Raw genomic sequence first — 19,012 nt, 5'->3', positions numbered from 1 at the left:
CCGAGCCCGGGAATGTGAATAATGTGAAATGACTATATTTATTATATTATATATTATTTATTATATAACTCGTTCACAGAAGGAAATTCTGACCAATCCCTGGGGAGCCGTGGGCGGGGCCGTTACAGTCGCCCAGGTAGCAGAGACTGCAGGACTCCCTGGACCGGGAATGGAACCACCGGCCTTCTGGCGGGCGGACGAGGGCCTTCCCACCAGTGGACCACGTCAGGCAGCCCCCCCCCCCCCTCCCTGTGTTCTCCGTGGCGACCCGTGAGTGACGTACTCCAGATGTTCCATCCATCACTCCTAATTTGATGTGCTCCGGAGTCGTCAAAGTAATTAGTGAATGATTAGCGAATGATGTGGAATTGCTGGAATCTGACTTATTAGCATAACATGAATTGCTTTGTTTCATAAAAGCCAGGAAGCCAGCTGGCTAATCGCTAACGCTAATGATCCAGACTGGAGGTGTTCCGGAAGGCGGCGGCGCTGCGGCCTGCTGTTCCGTCACCATGACGATCTGCAACAGCGCCGGCAGCGCTGGGAGGTGGCGACGAGTCCCCGGCAGTCCCGCTGCCCTCCAGACAGCCAGGCCGGGACGCCCGGAGAGCACAGCAGGAAGAGGGGCGGCTCTGCCTGATGTGGATCCACGGAGCCCAGCGGGACGTTCCCTCAGCATCATCAAAGAAGAGATGAAGGACAAACAGGAGATCTGATCTGGAATCACTTCAGTGGTTTTAGCTTTCAGAGGGAAACTGATGAAAAGTGTCCCCAACACCATCCTGATCCTGATCCAGAGCCAGAGCCAGATCCAGATCCTGATCCAGAGCCAATCCGGATCCAGAGTCAGATCCTGATCCAGAGCCAGATCCAGATCCTGATCCAGATCCAGATCCAGAGTCAGATCCAGAGCCTGATCCAGATCCTGATTCTTATCCAGAGACTGATCCTGATCCAGAGCTTTATCCTGATCCAGATCCTGATCCAGAGCCAGATCCGGATCCAGAGTCAGATCCAGAGCCTGATCCAGATCCTGATCCAGAGCCAGATTCAGATCCTGATCCAGAGCCTGATTCTTATCCAGAGACTGATCCTGATCCAGAGCTTTATCCTGATCCACATCCTAATCCAGAGCTTTGTCCTGATCCAGAGATTCATCCTGATCCAGATCCAGATCCTGATCCTGATCCAGAGCCACAGCGACCTCAGCTCGGTGGTTATTCCCAACTCTTCAGGGAATCAAACCGACCACCAGACGAACAGTTTCCGTCAGTCGATCTTTTCTGGCCCTTCTTGTCAGCATCACCGCCGTCATTGGCGCCAGCCTTGACTCCTCCCACCCTCTGATTACAGGACCAATCACATCCCTGACCTTGCAGACCGTGGCCATGACCTCCCTGCCACGCCCACTCCGTCGTTTCCAACGTTCACCATTGACGTGCTGTGGCTTTGACCTTTGACCTCTCCGGGACCGGACTGGAGAACCGGTCCCAGGTTCCTCCGCCCAACGGATGGTTCCAAACCAGCATGTGGACTGGCGGTTGGACAGGTGCCGGTTTGCCTCCGGAGTGCTGCTGAGGTGCCTTTGAACAAGGAAGCGGACCTCCGAAGCCGGTCCCGGCCCGGCAGCAAACAGAACGGGGACTATTTTCTGCGGCGGACAGATCATGAAGCCGCATCGAGCACCGTGTTCCGCGGCTCGCTGAAGGTGAGTCAGAACCGAGCCTTCACCTGGAGACAGACAGGAAACCAGAATTCACTGGCGTGGCGGCGCCGAATGATGAAGACGATTAATGATGAAGACGATTAAGTCTCGCAGGGCGAGCAGGAATTCATGTCCAGTTTAATAGCGCTCGTTTTCTGCCTTGTTCACTCCATTAGCGGCGAGCTGGGCCCGAGTGGGGGCCCGAGTGGGGGGCCCGCCGCTAATTACAGCATGAGGGATGGCGGCGGCGGCTCATTAGCAGCGGAGCGCGCCGGAACATACTGTCTCTCTCCCGGATAATGATGTTGGATCCGTGGCGAGGAGCGGGCGGCGCTCGCCGCTTCATCAAACGTCCCAATGACCGGGGTTAACGCGGCTCGTTAGCATCGAGAAGGAGCCCGGGTCAGCCCAGTCAGCTGGTCCGGATCAGCACCGGAGCCGTGTCTGAAGGGCCCCCCTCCTGGCCCACATCCCTTCACTCAACATGGACACCTGTGTTACCATGGAAACCCTCCTCTTCCCAGGAACGTACGCCAGTCAAATGCATCAAAACTTTTCTTTAAGACTATTTAATTGCTCCCCAGGGAGAAAGGAGCAGTGGGAGGAGTCAGGGCACACAGACTGGGGGGCGGGGGGCTCCGTCACAGACATGTAAACATGTCGACAACCAACCAGAACCAAAGCGGACCCTGATCCTGGATCAGAAATGGCGGACTGGAGCGACGGAGCGGTCCCTGGTGGACGGCTGAACAATGAGGCTTGTCCAAACGTCTTCTGAAGCGATCCGTCACAGCTCAGAGACAAGAGGACCACCGAGACCCGGTCCAACTCCGGAAGGAAGACTGAAGCAACCCGACCGGTCCCAGCATATTAGCATTTAGCGGTTAGCTGACAAGAGGCCAGTTCGTCTTGCATTTTAGCCCTCTGTTAGCATACCGCCAATAACATGTTCAGGTGAGGCCCTCCAGCTTCCACAGAGCATGTGTGCTTTAGCATTATGCTAAATAGTGTAAATCATGTTTATCATGCTAACGGTAGCCAATGCTTTGAGCTGCTAACAGTAGCCACTTTGGTGAGCTGCTAACGGTAGCTAATTGTAAATTAAGTCATGTAGCTAGGTTATCGTGCAGCTAGGTTAAATCAAGTCGAGTAGCTAGCGGCGAGCTGGGCCCGAGTGGGGGCCCGAGTGGGGGCCCGCCGCTAATTACAGAATGAGGGATGGCGGCGGCGGCTCATTAGCAGCGGAGCGCGCCGGAACATACTGTAACGAGGTTAGCGACCAATGACCGGAGCCCTCTCAGTTCTGATGATCCAAAACCAGAATGTTCTAAACGTTACCCGAGGGGGGGCTTTGGGACTGAAACTGGTCTGTGTCCAAGACCGGACTTCTGAGCTTCACTCCCTGGAGGCTGTGATCCGGATTCTTCTGCACCACCATCCTGAGGAACACAAGGTCATGTCAAATCTGGACGTGAAGTTCTGTCTGAATGAGGGGACACGGAACCGCCATCCTGCCGGAGCCCCGGAAGGAGCCCCGGGTGGGCGGGCGTGCGCTGCTCATCCGCGCTTAGCGGCTAACGTAGCTGTTTGTTAGCTAATGGCTCAGCAGCGTAGCAGCTAATTAGCGGGGTTCCTTTAGTTTAATGCTTCCAAACATCATATTGTGATTTTTGACCATTTGCTAACCGATTAGCGCCGTTAGCTGCAACCACTGATGACTCCTGCAGGTGAGCAGCTCCTCACAGAGGGAGCAGCGCCTCCTCGCCCCGGCTCGTAATGGATGGCGGCGGCGCGCGGCTCGCATGCGGGAGCGGTTTAATTAAATCACAGTCCAATCATAATCCGTGTTGTTAATTAAACTGGATAATTTATAAGCACAAAAGAGGATATTTATTAGCTGCTCTGCGGCGGCGGCGGAGCCGTAACGTGCACGCTCCTCGTGGACGGACCGACACCCTCCCCTGCCTCACAACCTTTTACTATTGATGCCCCCCCATGATTGATAACGAGACAGAGGCTGCTGTACTATTTATCTAATGGCCGTGCAATTAAATCCCTTGTAAATGGCTCAAGCCTCATTTCATCCTAATCTATGCAGCTTTGATTGAATTTGTCGGCCTAATTGAAAAATACTGCCGTTTAATGTCTGCATGCGGATCAGGCCGCCTTTAATGAGGCCGCGTGACCCCGAGGAGGAGGAGGAGCGCGACGAAGGACGCATCCATGCATGCCCTTGACTGAGCCCAGGAGGGCAGAGGAGGGGTCAGAGGTCACCTGACTCCTCTCTGATGCGTGGCGTCAAGGAGTTGATGAGGAAACCTTCGTGGAAACGGACCGACCCGCTATTATGGGATGGATCCCTGTAAACCATGCAGAACCGGATCTCTGGATCAGAAGTCCCGGGTTCTGGGACATCCTGCTGCCTCACAGACCGACCTGTGGGCCACGCCCATCCCCATTCAGAGCGCATGCGATGACGTCACGACGTCAATATTATTGATCAGAAACCCAGAATTCGTCTATTTATTCGGACAGACATTATTTTCACAATAAGAGTCTTTATTCGGGGGGTAACGTCACATCACCTCAGCCGACCAATCACGAGCCGGAGCAGGGCGAGGGGGGGCGGGGCTCGCGCGGAGGAGGATGCGCAATTAAACGGAGGGGAGCGCAATTTAAATCCAAAGCAGATCCGGCCGCGAGCTGAGCGGGAGGAGAGGAGAAGAGAGGAGGAGGAGAAGAGGAGAAGAGGAGAAGCGGAGCTGCGGTGCGTTCACGTCCGGCTGTTCAAAGGGACATTCCTTCCGGCGATCCGAACCCTCCCGCGGCACCGATGGAATGGTTTTGTTGCACGGGATAACTCCTCCGAACTCCCTCCCAAGGCCGGTGACAGTTGCGGCTCCACCGGGGGGTCCGCCGGTCCTCCTCCGCGCGCACGGGGCTCCTCCAGCGTCCTCCTCCGCAGCGCGCACGGAGCTTCTCCTCCGTCCTTCATGGCGATGCAGCGGCCGCTCGGAAGCACCACCGCCTTCAGCATCGACTCTCTGATCGGGGCCCCCCCGCAGCCCGGCCCGGGACACTTCGTCTACACCGGCTACCCGATGTTCATGCCGTACCGATCGGTGGTGCTCCCCCCCCCACCGCCGCCGCCCCCCCCGGGCCTTCAGCAGATCCCCCCCCTGCAGAGCGGCTTCTGCTCCGGGGGCATGGCGCTCACCTCCACGCTGATGGCGTCGCTGCCGGGGGGGTTCTCCCCGTCCCAGCAGCACCAGGAGGCGGTCCGGAAGTTCGGCTCGCAGGCGCTGCACGCCGTCTTCGACACGACTCTGGAGCTGCGGCTGGACGCGGAGGACGGGAAAGAGTCCGCGCCGCGGCAAACGTCCACAGGTATGCGGGGTCAACCGGAGAGAGAGTCCGGTGCGGGAAGGACCGGAAACCATCCGACACCAGAATCGCTTCTGTTTGAAGTTTACGCTTCGGCTCGCATTTGAGTACAAAAAATAATAATAATAATAAAAAAGCTCCACATTTTGTTTTTGTTTACATTTTATTATGTAAAATAAATAAATAATAAAAATTCCCACAGGAATCTGGGAAAATTGATTTCCGATTCGAATCTAAAAAGTCAGCTCCAATAGTTGGTCATTTATTTCCGGCCGCCCTGTTTTTGTTTGTTTGTTTATTGATCCTTTGTTGTTTACTGTTATTGATGATCGGGTTTTAGCGCGCGTCCCCCCCCCCCCGTTAACTCCGCCCGCCGTCAGAATGAAAGGCGTTTTAAATCCATCCGCCGCCGATGTTCGGGCCTTCGCGGTGATGAAGCTCACGCTGCTCTCCTCTTCCTCCCAGCCAGAGCTTCCGGTAAAGAAGACGCCAAAGAGGACGAATGCGGCCGGAAGGACGAGAGCTTCTCCATGGACAGTGACTTGGACTACAGCTCGGACGACAACCTCGCCCCCCTGGGCCACAAGGAGGACGCCGACGCCGGCGGGGGGGCTCTGGACGACGGGTCGCACGTGCACGGCTCCGCCGGCGGCGGCTCCGGGGCGGGCGGCGGGAAGAACCGGCGGCGGCGGACGGCGTTCACCAGCGAGCAGCTGCTGGAGCTGGAGAAGGAGTTCCACTGCAAGAAGTACCTGTCGCTGACCGAGCGCTCCCAGATCGCGCACGCGCTGAAGCTGAGCGAGGTGCAGGTGAAGATCTGGTTCCAGAACCGGCGCGCCAAGTGGAAACGGGTCAAAGCCGGGAACGTCAACAACAAGTCCGGAGAGCCGTCCCGGAACCCCAAAATAGTCGTTCCCATCCCGGTGCACGTGAGCCGCTTCGCGATCAGGAGTCAGCACCAGCAGATGGAGCAGGCCCGGCCGTAGAGGAAGAGCGGGACTCGAACCCACGAAGGTCTTTTGGACCGGAGTGAACCTGTCGGTTTTTAATTTATTAAAAGATCAATAAATACAATGCGCTGAAAAATCTGGGCTCCGATCATTGGCTTCAACGGGTTCCGGTAGAAACGGGTTCCGTTCCAGGCCCGAAGTCCGCGCGTGCACGAAGAAGAGTTAGACGTACCGGGAATATTAACTAATAAAGAAACGCCGCGGCTCCGCACGGGACGGAATTTACATTTATAACGAAATCAAATCATATTCAAATAGATCGATCGATCAATCAATCGATCACGGATCTGTCCCGAGAAAAGTGACTCTTTAAAATTGTTCAGTAAAAATAGCGAGCAGGTTCAAACTGTTATTTCAAAGGATTGATTTCATCTTTTGATATTAAAGCCTCGTTTCCGCAGCTTTCAAGACGCGGAGGTGAGGAAGAGGAGGATGAAGAACAGTCCCCACATAGAGGGGGGGAAAACAATTAATACGTTTCTAAAACGGAAACATTTAAATGAAACAAACTTTTGTTGAAATAAACCTGTAATATTTAAATACAGCTAATTCAATTTCAAATGAAGGTTCGTTATTTAAATAAAGTTTAGTTCAAGACAAACTAAGCTATATTTAAAACACCTCGGAGCTCAATAAATATCCACGGAAACAATGACGTGACGTCACACCGAGTCCGAAGGGCAAGGGTCACTCCTAATAAATAACTATAATACCAACAATAATAATAATTATTATAAAAACAATAACTGGAATAATTATAATAAGAGGACTAAGTATAATAAGATGAATAATTATAATAAGAGGACTAAGTATAATAACAGGAATAATTATAAGAGGAATAATTATTAGAACATGAATAAATATAAAAACAGGAATAATTATTAGAACAGGAATAATTATCATAACATGTATAATAATAATAACAATAATAATAACAGGAATAATTATTAGAACTGGAATAATAATTATAACAAATGTAAAGGAACGCTGGAATCAATAATGATAACAATAACATAAATAATAATAATTATTGTATACATTATAATAATTATAATTATTATTATATTATGGTGAGATCCCACATTATAATAATAATAATTATAATGTGGGATCTCACCTTCATATTCAGCTTCCTTGCTTCGGCGGACCGACACCTCGCCCTGGACCTGAACTCGGTCTTCATCAGAACCGAACCGACTACCAGAGGATGGTTCCGGACAGAACGGATGTCAGGCCGGTTGTGTGTGGAAGCGGCCTTTAACGCTTCTGGAACGAACCGAGGGCCCACCGATAAACGTTTCCGTTAGCGGAGACAATCAGGACTCCGTCATGATCGATACGGCGGCGGATCGATTAGCGCAGAGCAGCCGGTTCGTTGAACGCGGTGATTGAAAATAAGTTCCGGTTTGAGGTTGCCGGTCAAATTCTGCTTCAACTTTCAGTGAATCTGATTAAAGTCTGTCGGTATTTGGTGACAAAAGTAATGGGACGCTTTACAAGCAGGTTTCATCAGGCTGATTGGTGCGTTCAGGTGCGCCTCAGAGAAACCACCTCCGTCTGTAGATTATTGATCTGATAAGCCTAAAACTGGATCAGACAACAAACCTGTGGTTTCAGAATTCAGCTTGATGCGCCACAAAGGTAGGTGGGCGGAGTTTCACCTTGTCGGTCGTGACGTCAGCCTTTTACTGATGCCAAGTCAATGTTGAGGAATTACAACAAAGGACAATGTTTCGTTCTATAAACAATTATTGATTGATTGATTTTCAGGCTGAAATCAATAATGGGGGGGGGGGGGGGGGCAAACGATTGATCCTTCCTTGGGGTTCAAGATTTCAAGAGCACGAAACGTTTTTTACTTTAAATCCGAAATCTGAGCAAAACTAAAAGGAATTTTCCATAATTTAGTTAAAAATTGAGGTTAAATTCAGCGTCGGATGTTTGAGGGGAAGCTTCGCTCCTCAGACCACGAGGGCAAAGGTCATGCTATTGGCCCCTGGAGTCACACGGCGACAGGAAGAGGCGGTTCCAACAGCGGCCGCCGTGCTTTGAACATGAGAGATGATCGATGTGAAGGAAAGCTGGAAGCAAATAGACGAAGAGCAGATTTGATTTTAAGAATCTGTTCTTGTTTTAATCCAAAGACACGTTTCAGTAAAATCTGTACAGAAGCAAGATCCACGATAACAATAACGAAACGGCGAGCTATCAGAGCAGCAACACGCAAGCAAATATACAAAACCTTCGTTCGGGGAAAGAGTCTTCCTCACAGGGTGCGCTTATAAATAACGAGGAGGGCAGCCCTGGTGGGTGGGGCTTAGGGCGACAGGTCTATGTACACGAGGTTCGGCGTCATTTTGGTGATGTACAGAGAGCCTTTAATGCTAACGCCACTGTGCAATGCTAATGGCGCTTAGCTGTATTCAGCTAGCTAACGGCTAACTGTAGTTTTGCATCGTTTCAACGTTTCTTCCGATGACCTGAAAGGGGCCATTCATCTTCACATGATGACATCACGACGAAGGGTTAGCAAGGTACAGTAGCATGATTGACAATAGCTAATTAGCTTTAATGCTAGCAAGGTTGCTAGCATTAGCAATATTTAGCAAAAATAGCAGGGTTGCGTAGCATTAGCGAAGGTCAGGTAGCTTTAGCAATGTTGGGTAGTGCTAGGAACGGTTCGTAACGTTAGCGGCAGGATGTGCAGGAAGGCGTGTCAAAATGGCGTGGGCGTGGCGGTAAGCTCGGTTTGACGTGTTCCGGGGACGTTGTCCCAGAGGAGCCTACATGCTGACGGACACGGTCCAGCAGCTGATGCTAAGCTTAGTGCTAACAAACAGAAGTTAGTGTTACAAATGGAAACAGGTCAGTGATGATGTCATCAATGTGAGGAAATGACCTCAGAGGATCAACGCATCAGGATCCCACGAAACCCGCATCCTGGTCCGTCCGATCTGGACTCTGGACTGGACCTCAGTCCAGACAACGCTATTCAGAACCCGGACTTCCAGCCACCATTCAGTCCAGGCCGACATCACGCCGAGGGGCGGGACACGTCTTCGCTGATCAGAGGCAGTGATTGGACAAGAAACGGAGAAGATGGACGGAATTCAAACGTGACGTTTTAGCAACACAAACTTGGACCTGAGGTTTAGAAGTTTCAACCAATAGAATCAGTCCTGTCCAAGGAACTCCTCCCCCTCTTGGCTGTGATTGGTCTGATCAGAAGCAGATCCATTCCCTTTCCGTGGGGGGGGGGCGCTCCAACTGAAATGTTGGACCAGCATCAAATCAGGCTCAGCTTTGAACCCCCCACCCTTGATGACATCACAAGTCCAGGACCAGACCCGTTCAGGTCACAGCACCAGAATCCGACATGGACAGGTTTGACCCTGATGACCTCACACCACTTCCTGCATTCAGTCAATGGGCGAGAAGTGTGTCGGACCGGGAGCAGGTAACTTCCTGTGAGGGTGGGGAAACGACAACAGGTGTTTACGTCCCACGGTTTCAGTCCCTGAGCCCGGAAAGGGAATCCCCTCCCCTGATTGGTCCATCAACGCACGGCGGCGCCGACAGACGGAACCGGTGCGTCGGGCCGGCTTCTGGCTCCGATGATGCGGAAAAGTTTTACATCAAAAGACAAATGCGTGAGGGCGGAGTCAATGACAATAAAGTACAGGTGGGGACAGGTGACACACAGAAGGGCGGGTCTTCTCTGCCAACCATCAAGAACGGCTTCCTCCACAGGTGCATCCGGACCCGACGGCGGCCTTCACCGATTGGCTGTTGGGCAGGAAGTCAAAGGATGGGCGGATGGATGTCGTGTTGAGTCTCAGACTGGCTCTCATTGGCTGCCTTAAGTCATGACTATTCCCAAAATGGCGGTCTAAGCCAGCGGAGGCCTGTCCACGGGACGGCGGCAGCAGAGGACGCCGCGCGGGGGGAGGAGGTGTGGTGAAATCCTGCGTTGGTGAGGACCAATCAGAGGAGGGCGGCGCTCCCGGCGCTGCTGCAGCTGTTGTTGCGGTTGGTGTTGCGGCGCGACAGGTTGGGCGTCGCCACCAGCGGGTGGCGCTCATCGGGGCAGCCGTACTGAAGCAGCGTTTCGATGCACTCCTGACTGTTGACCTGCCGGGCGTACGCCACGGGACTGTTGCCGTGGGCGTCCCTCGCCGCCAGATCCACACCGTACTGAGGGACAGAATAAGAGACAGGAAATGATGTAACACATCCACGCAGTACTCACTTCCTGTTTCTCTGCGTAGCTCTAGGTGTAGTACTTCTACCTAGTTATGTACTTTAAAGGTTCCGTATTCTGGAAACTCTCTTCTCCGTGTTTCTACACTATTTTGGAGGGTTTGTGTAGTTTGTGTTCTTAGAGCTGTGAGAGACAGGACAGCGTCCCTCTGTCCTCTGCAGGACAGAGGGACGCTGTCCTGCAGAAGACAGAGGGACGCTGTCCTGCAGAGGACAGAGGGACGCTGTCCTGCAGCACCTGTTTGCTACTTGGACGGTCCCAGAGATTCCCTAAAGTGTCTGGGACCTGCGTGAACTTGTGGGACAAGGGGGTAGAACATTGGACCTTTAAGCACATTAAAAGCCCGCCTGAATGAAACGCAGTGTGTCCGGCCCGATGAGGACACGCCCCCTCCGGCCCTCTCGGCTCAGTGACCTCTGACCTCCTCACCCAGATGAGGAGCTGCGTGGTGACCACATTGCCCTTGCGACTGGACAGGTGCAGTGCGTTGCGTCCATCTCCTTCCCCGCAAGTCTCGTTGACCTGCTGTCGACCTCCGTGGGCGAGCAGGAGGACCACGGAGCGAAGGTCGTCCTCTGCCGTCGCCCTGAGCAACCGCTGGCCCAGTGATTGGTCAGCGGCGGACAGCGGAGCCAGGAACAGCCGCTGCTCGTACTTTGCCCGGATCCAGCGCTCCCGCTCCTCCCTGGAAGACAAAACGCAGGGACAAGATGTGTCCAACAAACAGGAAGCTGAGGGGTGCTCCTACAAAATAAGACGTCTCTGACGATGTGGGAATCAACACAGTCTCACTAACGCTCTTCCCGGAGGCCTGCCAGTGTCCTGGTGGGCGGGGCTACAGCAGCTAGCATCGCGGAATGTCCCGGGGGCGCTTCCTGCCTGCCGCGGTGGCGGAGACTACGGGCGACAGCCCCCGGACAAAACCTGGAGGAGTCGCCGAGCGCTCCCAGCGGGGTCTGGCCTCCTGTCCTCCAGAAGACGGACAGGAAGTGTGAGGCCACCGGGGCAGGAGGCGCATGCTAAGGGACCGCAAGGAGCAGGAGACGGAGAGGAGGCGGCTTGTTTTAGCGCCGTCTCGCTTTAAGCGCAAAAGTAGTTCAGCAACAGCAGGAGGGCAAAGTACTGATGATGTCATTAAGACAGCGTGCGTGTGTGCGTGTGTAGGTGTGTGTGTGTGTCTGTGTCTGTGCGTGTGTAGGTGTGTGCGTGTGTAGGTGTGTGTGTGTGTGTGCTAGCTACAGTAGATTCCATCAGGAGGTAACGAGTCCTGAAAACATCTGACAGTCGAGGCTAATTGCACTAATTAACTGTCGTGTCTGTCTGCGTGTGTGTGTGTGTGTGTGTGTGTGTGTGCGCACGTGTGTCCCTTTTCACATCCCATTAGAAGGTGTAAAAAAAAAATCAAACATGAGAACTATCGAGTACACACACACACACACACACACACACACGCCAGCCGGTTTCTAGCGGGTTAACTGATCCAGTCGTTGGGATTATTGGACATCCTGCTGCAGCCAATCAGAGTCCAGTATTCTCTGTGTCTGAACCAATGCGTGACCCAACTTCGCACTTCCCTGACCCGCCCCTCTGCTCCCATTGGTCTAAGGAGAGGCTGAGTGGAATAATGGAGGCGGGCACACCCTTCGCTCCGGACCCAGAGTTCGATGGGAGGAGCTTTGGATTTCGTCATCTCTGCGTTCGGGTGCGGCGTTGTGGTTGCCCCTGGAAACAGCAGGGTGGAATGTGACTTGGGGGGGGGGGGGGGGGGTCACTGGGAGCCGACTGGGCCCACTGGTCCAGTCCCGCCCACCTCGGCGATGCGAGGTCCGGCGCAGCCATCCCATAAGAGACTGCGGCGGGACGTTTTAAACACCCGTGTTCTGTCTGACGCGGCCCCGCCCCCGGCCCCGCCCCCTGGCAGACAGCTAATTACTGGTTCATTGACCCCGCTGATCTACTTCCTGCTGATCGCCTCCTCTTCTTCTGTGGTTGTGGAGCGTTCCACTTCATTTCTCCTCCACCTTCGTCTTTCTCTCTCCTCATTTGCATTTACTCCTTTTTATCGGTGTCCGATTTAACCCCCCCCATCTCCGCCGGTCGGCTGAATTCGGTCCAACCCCCCCCCGTCCCCCTTTAATTATCTGTGCCTATCCAAGGGCGGCTAACGACCCGCTAGGAGATGCTAATTGATTTTTTCTCCTTTTCTTTCCCGACGGAAAAAACAGGAATAAAATCCATCCTTTCCGGCTTCACCTTCTAGACATCAGGTCTGCAGCTCCGCCCACAACGCCGTCATTAATCCATCAATCAGTCTATCATCAATCCAGAAAGCCATTGATCAGAGGCTAGTTAGACACTTCACCTTCATCACTATCATCACCGTCATCAGAGCTCCATCCCCACTGCCAACCCAGAAAGAGGCTCCAGGAGATCAGAAGCCCCGCCCTACAGGTCAGCAGGGCGGGGCTTGTCCTGCTAACCTGTCAGTGACAGCGGACCAACGTGTGACGGTCTGTCCCTCCTCTTGAGGGTCATGTGTGATGAAGATCAGGTCAATGAGGAGGAGCAGACTAGATCTGTCCCAGCCCGTTCCAGAGTGTCCAAATGTGGGAGACGGTTCTGGAAGCGACGGCTGGCGGTTTTGAAGATTCACCAGCCGCCGCCGCCCCCAGTGAACCCATTCAGTCCAAACACATCTTCTCAAACAGGAGGCTCCGGCGTTCCTCCTCCTCCTCCTCCCTGTTCTTTACTGTAGGAGCCAATTAGCCGAAGGCGGGGGGGTCACTCCGGGCGTCCGGATTCCGTTCTGCTCCGGAGCCCGTTATTTCTTTCTTCGTTATTAGAGCGGGGGCTGCGAGGTTAATCTGATGACTCACGCATAAACAGCGGCCATTTAGTCAGTGCTCTTAGCTCGCATTAGCATAACGGCTCCGCGATGACACGCGCTGAATGGCTCTGTGATTGGCTCGTGTCAGACGGCTTAATGTCAACAGTAAACTGGAAGGCTTGTTAGGCGAGCCGGGGACGCGTCCACTCGGAGGACATAACGTCCATTAGGACTCATTTAATCAAGCCGCTCTTTCACACACGACCTGGAATGCAGGGCCAATTATCCCTCAATGTTTGCTCTGGCCCCGCCCCCAGGAGGCAGCGCACCCACATCAGAGGGGGCGGAGCCAAAATAGCCGAGACGACGGGAGTTCACGCGGCCCTCAGAGCACACCACAACAACACAAACAAAATAGTGATGATTTCAAGGCTTCTGATTGGCCGTCCGAGATCACACCAGTCCGATCCGTGTCCGATCCGAGTCCGGTTGTGGCCTTTCAGGATAGCCTCCGTTCCCCACTGTTGCCTCTGACCCTTGGGGGCAATTATCCTGTGATGTTGGGCCCTCGCGTGCATCTACCCCCCCCCCCCCCCGATCTGGTCTCCTGGGCCCAATCCTGCTGCCGCATCGAGTCCGCCGCCGCCGCAGCTGCACCCCAGCCCAGATGAAAGGCCCCCGGTCTGATTCTGATTCTGTTAGCTCTGGCCTTTTCTGAAGGCGGAACGAGACTAATCTGTTCCCATAAAGAGCCCCGATTGGTCCCCTGTCCCGCCCCCGTCCCGCCCCCCGGCGGCGCCAGACCTGCTGCTGAGTTATTACGGCCTGAGCATCCGTCTTGCAGAGCGGTGTTAAGTGTGTGGAGCCGCGATCCGTAGCCTCGCCGCTCATCCGTTAGCCGCCGCCGCTCATCCTTTAGCCGCCGCCGCTCATCCGTTAGCCGCCGCCGCTCCTGCTCATCCTTCTGCTGTCCAATTACAGCACGGCGAGGACCTCCTCACACCTACGAGCGCCCCCTCCTATTGTTCTCGCTGGGCCCCAACACAAAGATGTTGTTTCCGTGACAACAGTTCACAGAAAGGGGGAGGCAGAGCGAGGGGCTCAGGTGAGTAATGGGGGCGGCGCTGATTTAATGATCCACAGGTAATTAATAGCCTGATTATCTTAATGTTAAATATGGCCGCCAGCGGTTCCTCTGACCTCCTGCCTGTCAAGGTCTGGGCCGTAGCTCCGCCTCCAATTAGCTCCTGTTGGGAGGAGGCAGAGGAAAGGTGGAGGAAGGGAATGGAGACACAAAACAAGGAGCAGGAAAGAGGAGAGTCGGGGAGGGAGGTGCCGGAGTCCGGCTGTTAAACACCTCCGTCTCTCCCTCCCCAGTCACACCAGAGGGAGGAATTATGTTCAGGGAGCTGGCAACTCGCCCCCCCCCCCCCGTCCAATGAGATATGTGACAGGCCGCCCCGCCCCCTTCCAATCGGTGTCATCATCTCTTTACCTCCCCCTCCTCCCGCCCACAGCGACGGCCGGTCCCGGTCTCATTAACGTTAGCGAGGCTGTCGCTGCTAATCGTCTGAGGGCTGCAGCTCATCGCTGTGAACGCGTTGGGCCACGCCCCCCTCGCTTGGCGAGGAGCAGGGACTTTGGGTGACAGGGTCCCTGGTTGGGGAGGACCGGCACCTGTCCCAGAGGGCGGGAGTGTTTCTCCTCTCTGGAACGAACCATCAAAAGACTCTAAACGCTCCCATTAACCCGCCGCCGCCGCCGGCCACCACCGTCGCCTCGGCGCCGCGGCCAGCTGATGTCATGGCTGAAGGGGCTGCTATATTCGGTGTGGCGCCCGGCGTGGAGGAAACACAGGGGCCCCGCTGGCTCCCCAGCACCATGGCGCCACCCTTGGTTCTTGGCGCCGCTGCTCATTGTTTTAATTATCCGTGGCGTGGACACCAGCACCCGAGGCCTCAGCGCCCCCTTTCAGCAGCCTGTGAGCAGACAGGGAGCGACAGCGTGCTAATCCGGCCTCCTGGCCACCGGGCGAGGGAGTCTGTCCTCTGGACCGCCGTGTCCTCACCTTTCATGCCAGCTTCTGACCTTCGTCCGTCATTGAGGCTCAGCGTCCGGGTCTCTGCAGGGACGGACCTCCAGTGGAAGAGGATCAACGTGGACCCGCTACCCGGTTCGCTCCTCAGGAGGAGAGGCGGGACTTAACAAACCATCAGAGCAAACCGGTCGCCGTTGATCCCGATGGACGGATGGCGGATCAAAGATCCTGATCCTGAAGGGACTACGTAACTAACACTAGCATGTCTGCAGCGGCTAACATTAGCACGTCTGAGTCACATGACACCGTCTGGTTCAGAAGAAACAGATCCTGCTTCTAAAAACAGATTTATCAAATGGATCAAAGATCGAAACGGCAGAGGAGTGAGGAACAGCACAGAGGGGTTCCGGGTCTCTGCAGGAATGGACTGATGAGCAGTATTGACGGGACGGAGGAGTGGATGCAGTATTGACCTCCTCCTCGAATCGCTCCAGGGAACCTGCTTCAGATTCATAAATAAACAGCAACATGAGCACCAATAGGAGCATTAGCGCTCTGAAGGAGGACAGCTAATGGCCATCGATACCACACATCGCTCCGCGTTCGGCCTCGCAGAGTCAAAGGCTCTGCAGGACGGGAGGACGTGTCCCACATGTCCGGCGCATTTATCTGAATCAAAGACAAAGAGACGCAGCAGCACGGGACCTGCACGTCGGGATTGATCCCAGATGAACGGAAAGCGGAAACCATGTTAGCATGTCCAACCAGTGGAATACCTGGTTAAACACTAGCTAATGTTAGCATGTCCAACCAGTGGAATACCTAGTTAAACACTAGCTAATGTTAGCATGTCCAACCAGTGGAACACCTGGTTAAACACTAGCTAATGTTAGCATGTCCAACCAGTGGAACACCTGGTTAAACACTAGCTAATGTTAGCATGTCCAACCAGTGGAACACCTGGTTAAACACTAGCTAATGTTAGCATGTCCAACCAGTGGAACACCTGGTTAAACACTAGCTATTGTTAGCATGTCCAACCAGTGGAATACCTGGTTAAACACTAGCTAATATTAGCATGTCCAACCAGTGGAATACCTGGTTAAACACTAGCTAATATTAGCATGTCCAACCCGACAGACACCTGGTTAAACACTAGCTAACGTTAGCATGTCCAACCAGTGGAATACCTGGTTAAACACTAGCTAACGTTAGCATGTCCAACCAGTGGAATACCTGGTTAAACACTAGCTAACGTTAGCATGTCCAACCCGACAGACACCTGGTGAAAGCTGGTCAAACAAGGGGTGGGACCGGTCTGATGCCGTGCCATCATTCAGGACGCCGTTACCCCACCATGTCCTGTCAGCAGTGAACATGGAGCATGAGGCGGCGCAGCACGGGGGGGGGGGGGGGGGGGATGAGGTACTCCAGCATTGATGCGGAGCAGGTTCATGGGTGTGAGTGTTGGTGGAGTAATTATAAGGTGCTTCTGTTGACTAATGAGCGTGGGGGGAGTGTCCGGGGAGGACGGGGACGTCGATCTTCACGCGGTTGGCAGTCAGCTCTAATTTGTGATGATGGCTCCTGGCAGCGGATGATAATTACAGACACAGGCCATGGACAGAAACTGTCACACTGCCCCCTGTCTGCAGCCGGCAGTACTGCTGCTACGCCCTAATGGATCACACCAGGGAGGGGGGGAAAGGAAAGGGAGGAAGAGAAACGGAAGGAAATAGGGAAGGGAGGGAAGGAAAGGAAGGGAGGAAAAGGGAAAGGGAGAAGGAAAGGCAGGAAGGAAGCATCTTGATGCAAACCCTCTGAAACAAATCCGCTCAGAGCCGGAGGATAAATTTGACTTGTAACCATGGGAACCAAAGACGAGCAGCACTTCAGACATGGACAGACAGAACCAGTCCTTCGTGCTCGTCCGGTTAGCGCTCAGCGACCCGACGGACCGTTCTGCTTCCTTCGCCACCCTGCCCTGGCCACGCCCTCCTACCAAATCCTGGAACTAGCTCCACCCCTAAGGTGTTGAGACGGCTGCGACGACAGCAAACGGCCGACTTCCTGTTCTTCACACAACTTCCTGTTTCATCATCAACCCCCCCCACTCACGGCTGGGCACACCTGAAGCGTCCACCAGACAGACGAACGCCTACCTGCTGGCGTCCGGTCCGGGTTTGACGCGTCCCTGAGTTCTGGCCTCCCACACGCCGTTGGCCAGCTCGTTGCCGATGGCCTTCATCACCTTGATGAGCTCCAGCGGCCATTCGTCCAGGTCCAGAGACCGGACCCGGGACAGTGGGTCCCCAGGTTCCGGTGGATACCCGAACACTCGATGCAGATCAGCGCCCCGAGGTTCAGACTGGCCCAGTCCGGGTCTTGGTGAGAGAGGAGGAGGAGCAGTTTAAAACACAAGCGTGACCTCCTCACCTGAGGAGGGGGGGCGGGGACTCACTCTGAGCGTCACAGTCGGCGCAGCGGCCGTTTCCTCGGATGGTTCTGATGGTCAGCAGAGCCTGGGCCTCGGTCCGGCTGGTGAGACGCGACTGGAACAAAGACAACAAGCACGTCAGCACCAGAACCAGGTCCGTTTGATGGTACCTGCGACGGGCCAAGAGGTTGGACTCCAGCGGAACCGGTCTGAGCCGCCCCAGCAGCCACCTGACTGGAACCGGTACCAAAACCACAATCACTGGACTCGAGCTGACACCAGCCCGGGTTTTGTTCTGAGACAGGCGACACCAGAACCTGAACGGTTGCCCCATTTCAGGCTGAAGGCGTCAACGCCAGAGAACGAGTACGGGGGGGGGGGAGGGGCGGGGCTCTGGTGGACGTTGGGTCCAATCACAGCCCGAGAGCCTGAGGCGTCAACACAGCGGGCCGAACCGAGACTGGCAGCGCGGAAGCTGAGCGCCAGTAATTACTAATCATGAGTGGGGTGGGGGGGGGGGCGGCCCAGACTGAAGAGGGTCGCTCGGGTCGCTCACCTTGTTCTTGCTGCTCTCACAGGACTGCAGGCAGGCCAGGATCTGGCTCTCGATCACCTGGACCCAGGCGTCCCGGTCCTCGTACGACCCGGCTTCAAAATGCCACATCTGGCCCGTCAGCGACACGATGGTGAACTCCAGGTTCTCCTCGGGTTCTGTTGGGAAGAACACTGGAACAATGAGCACAGCAAGGGTTCTGGAGGACCGGCAGTGATGTCATCTCTGCTGTTGGGGGGGGGGGAGGGGTCAACTGTCAAACAATTAAGCCACACCCACAGGAAGTCCCACGCTGCACCAACGAGCTCGGGTGCGTAGCGTAGCATAGCATTTTGCAGCCAAAGATGGACGTCTCACCCCTCAGGAGGGGACGGAGACCAAACTAAGAGGTCCAATCCAACACAGGGAACATTAGCGCCGCAGGTACGCACCGTTAGAACATTCGGAACCCCATCTTGTGCCCCTCATTCCAACGTTTGGTGGGAAGGTTCCACGAAACCGACACGTTGGAGCGATATAGCGTTTAACGCTGTCGCGGTTCAGGACCGACACCGCAGGTCCAAAGCTCGGCTACCGAGCGTCTCCGGGTCCTGGTCCTTCCTCAGATGCGTAGCAGCGATTGAAAGCAACATTGCCCATGTTCTAGCTCTTTTAGCGGGTCTCTGAGTTTTCTATGCTAGTAGCAGTTAGCAGCTAACCTCGAGAAGAGAATGTCTGCAGAGTGGACAGATAGAGGACGAGCTCAGACTTGATGCCGGGGTTCTGGTGTCTCTAGGCGCCTTCGTGCTACGTGTCCA

The 19,012-nt window shown here is 54.5% G+C and overlaps 1 protein-coding gene across 1 annotated transcript in view; it reads right to left on the bottom strand.

Annotated features, from left to right (window-relative positions):
• Positions 1–9,915: 9,915 nt before the first annotated feature.
• The window catches only part of agap1 (ArfGAP with GTPase domain, ankyrin repeat and PH domain 1), a 39,742-nt gene continuing 30,645 nt past the window's right edge, over positions 9,916–19,012 (bottom strand). The window contains exons 17-18 of the mRNA XM_068756265.1: positions 10,790–11,045; positions 9,916–10,293 (exon numbers count right to left, since the gene is read on the bottom strand). Coding sequence (XP_068612366.1) covers positions 10,084–10,293; positions 10,790–11,045 — 466 coding nt within the window. The 3' untranslated portion in view covers positions 9,916–10,083. The remainder of the gene's footprint in view (positions 10,294–10,789; positions 11,046–19,012) is intronic.

This window comes from Brachionichthys hirsutus, chromosome 24 (assembly GCF_040956055.1).
Source record: "Brachionichthys hirsutus isolate HB-005 chromosome 24, CSIRO-AGI_Bhir_v1, whole genome shotgun sequence".
Taxonomy (NCBI): Eukaryota; Metazoa; Chordata; class Actinopteri; order Lophiiformes; family Brachionichthyidae; genus Brachionichthys; species Brachionichthys hirsutus.
Note: the sequence above shows the minus strand (reverse complement) of the source record. Positions and strands in the feature narration are given on the sequence as shown.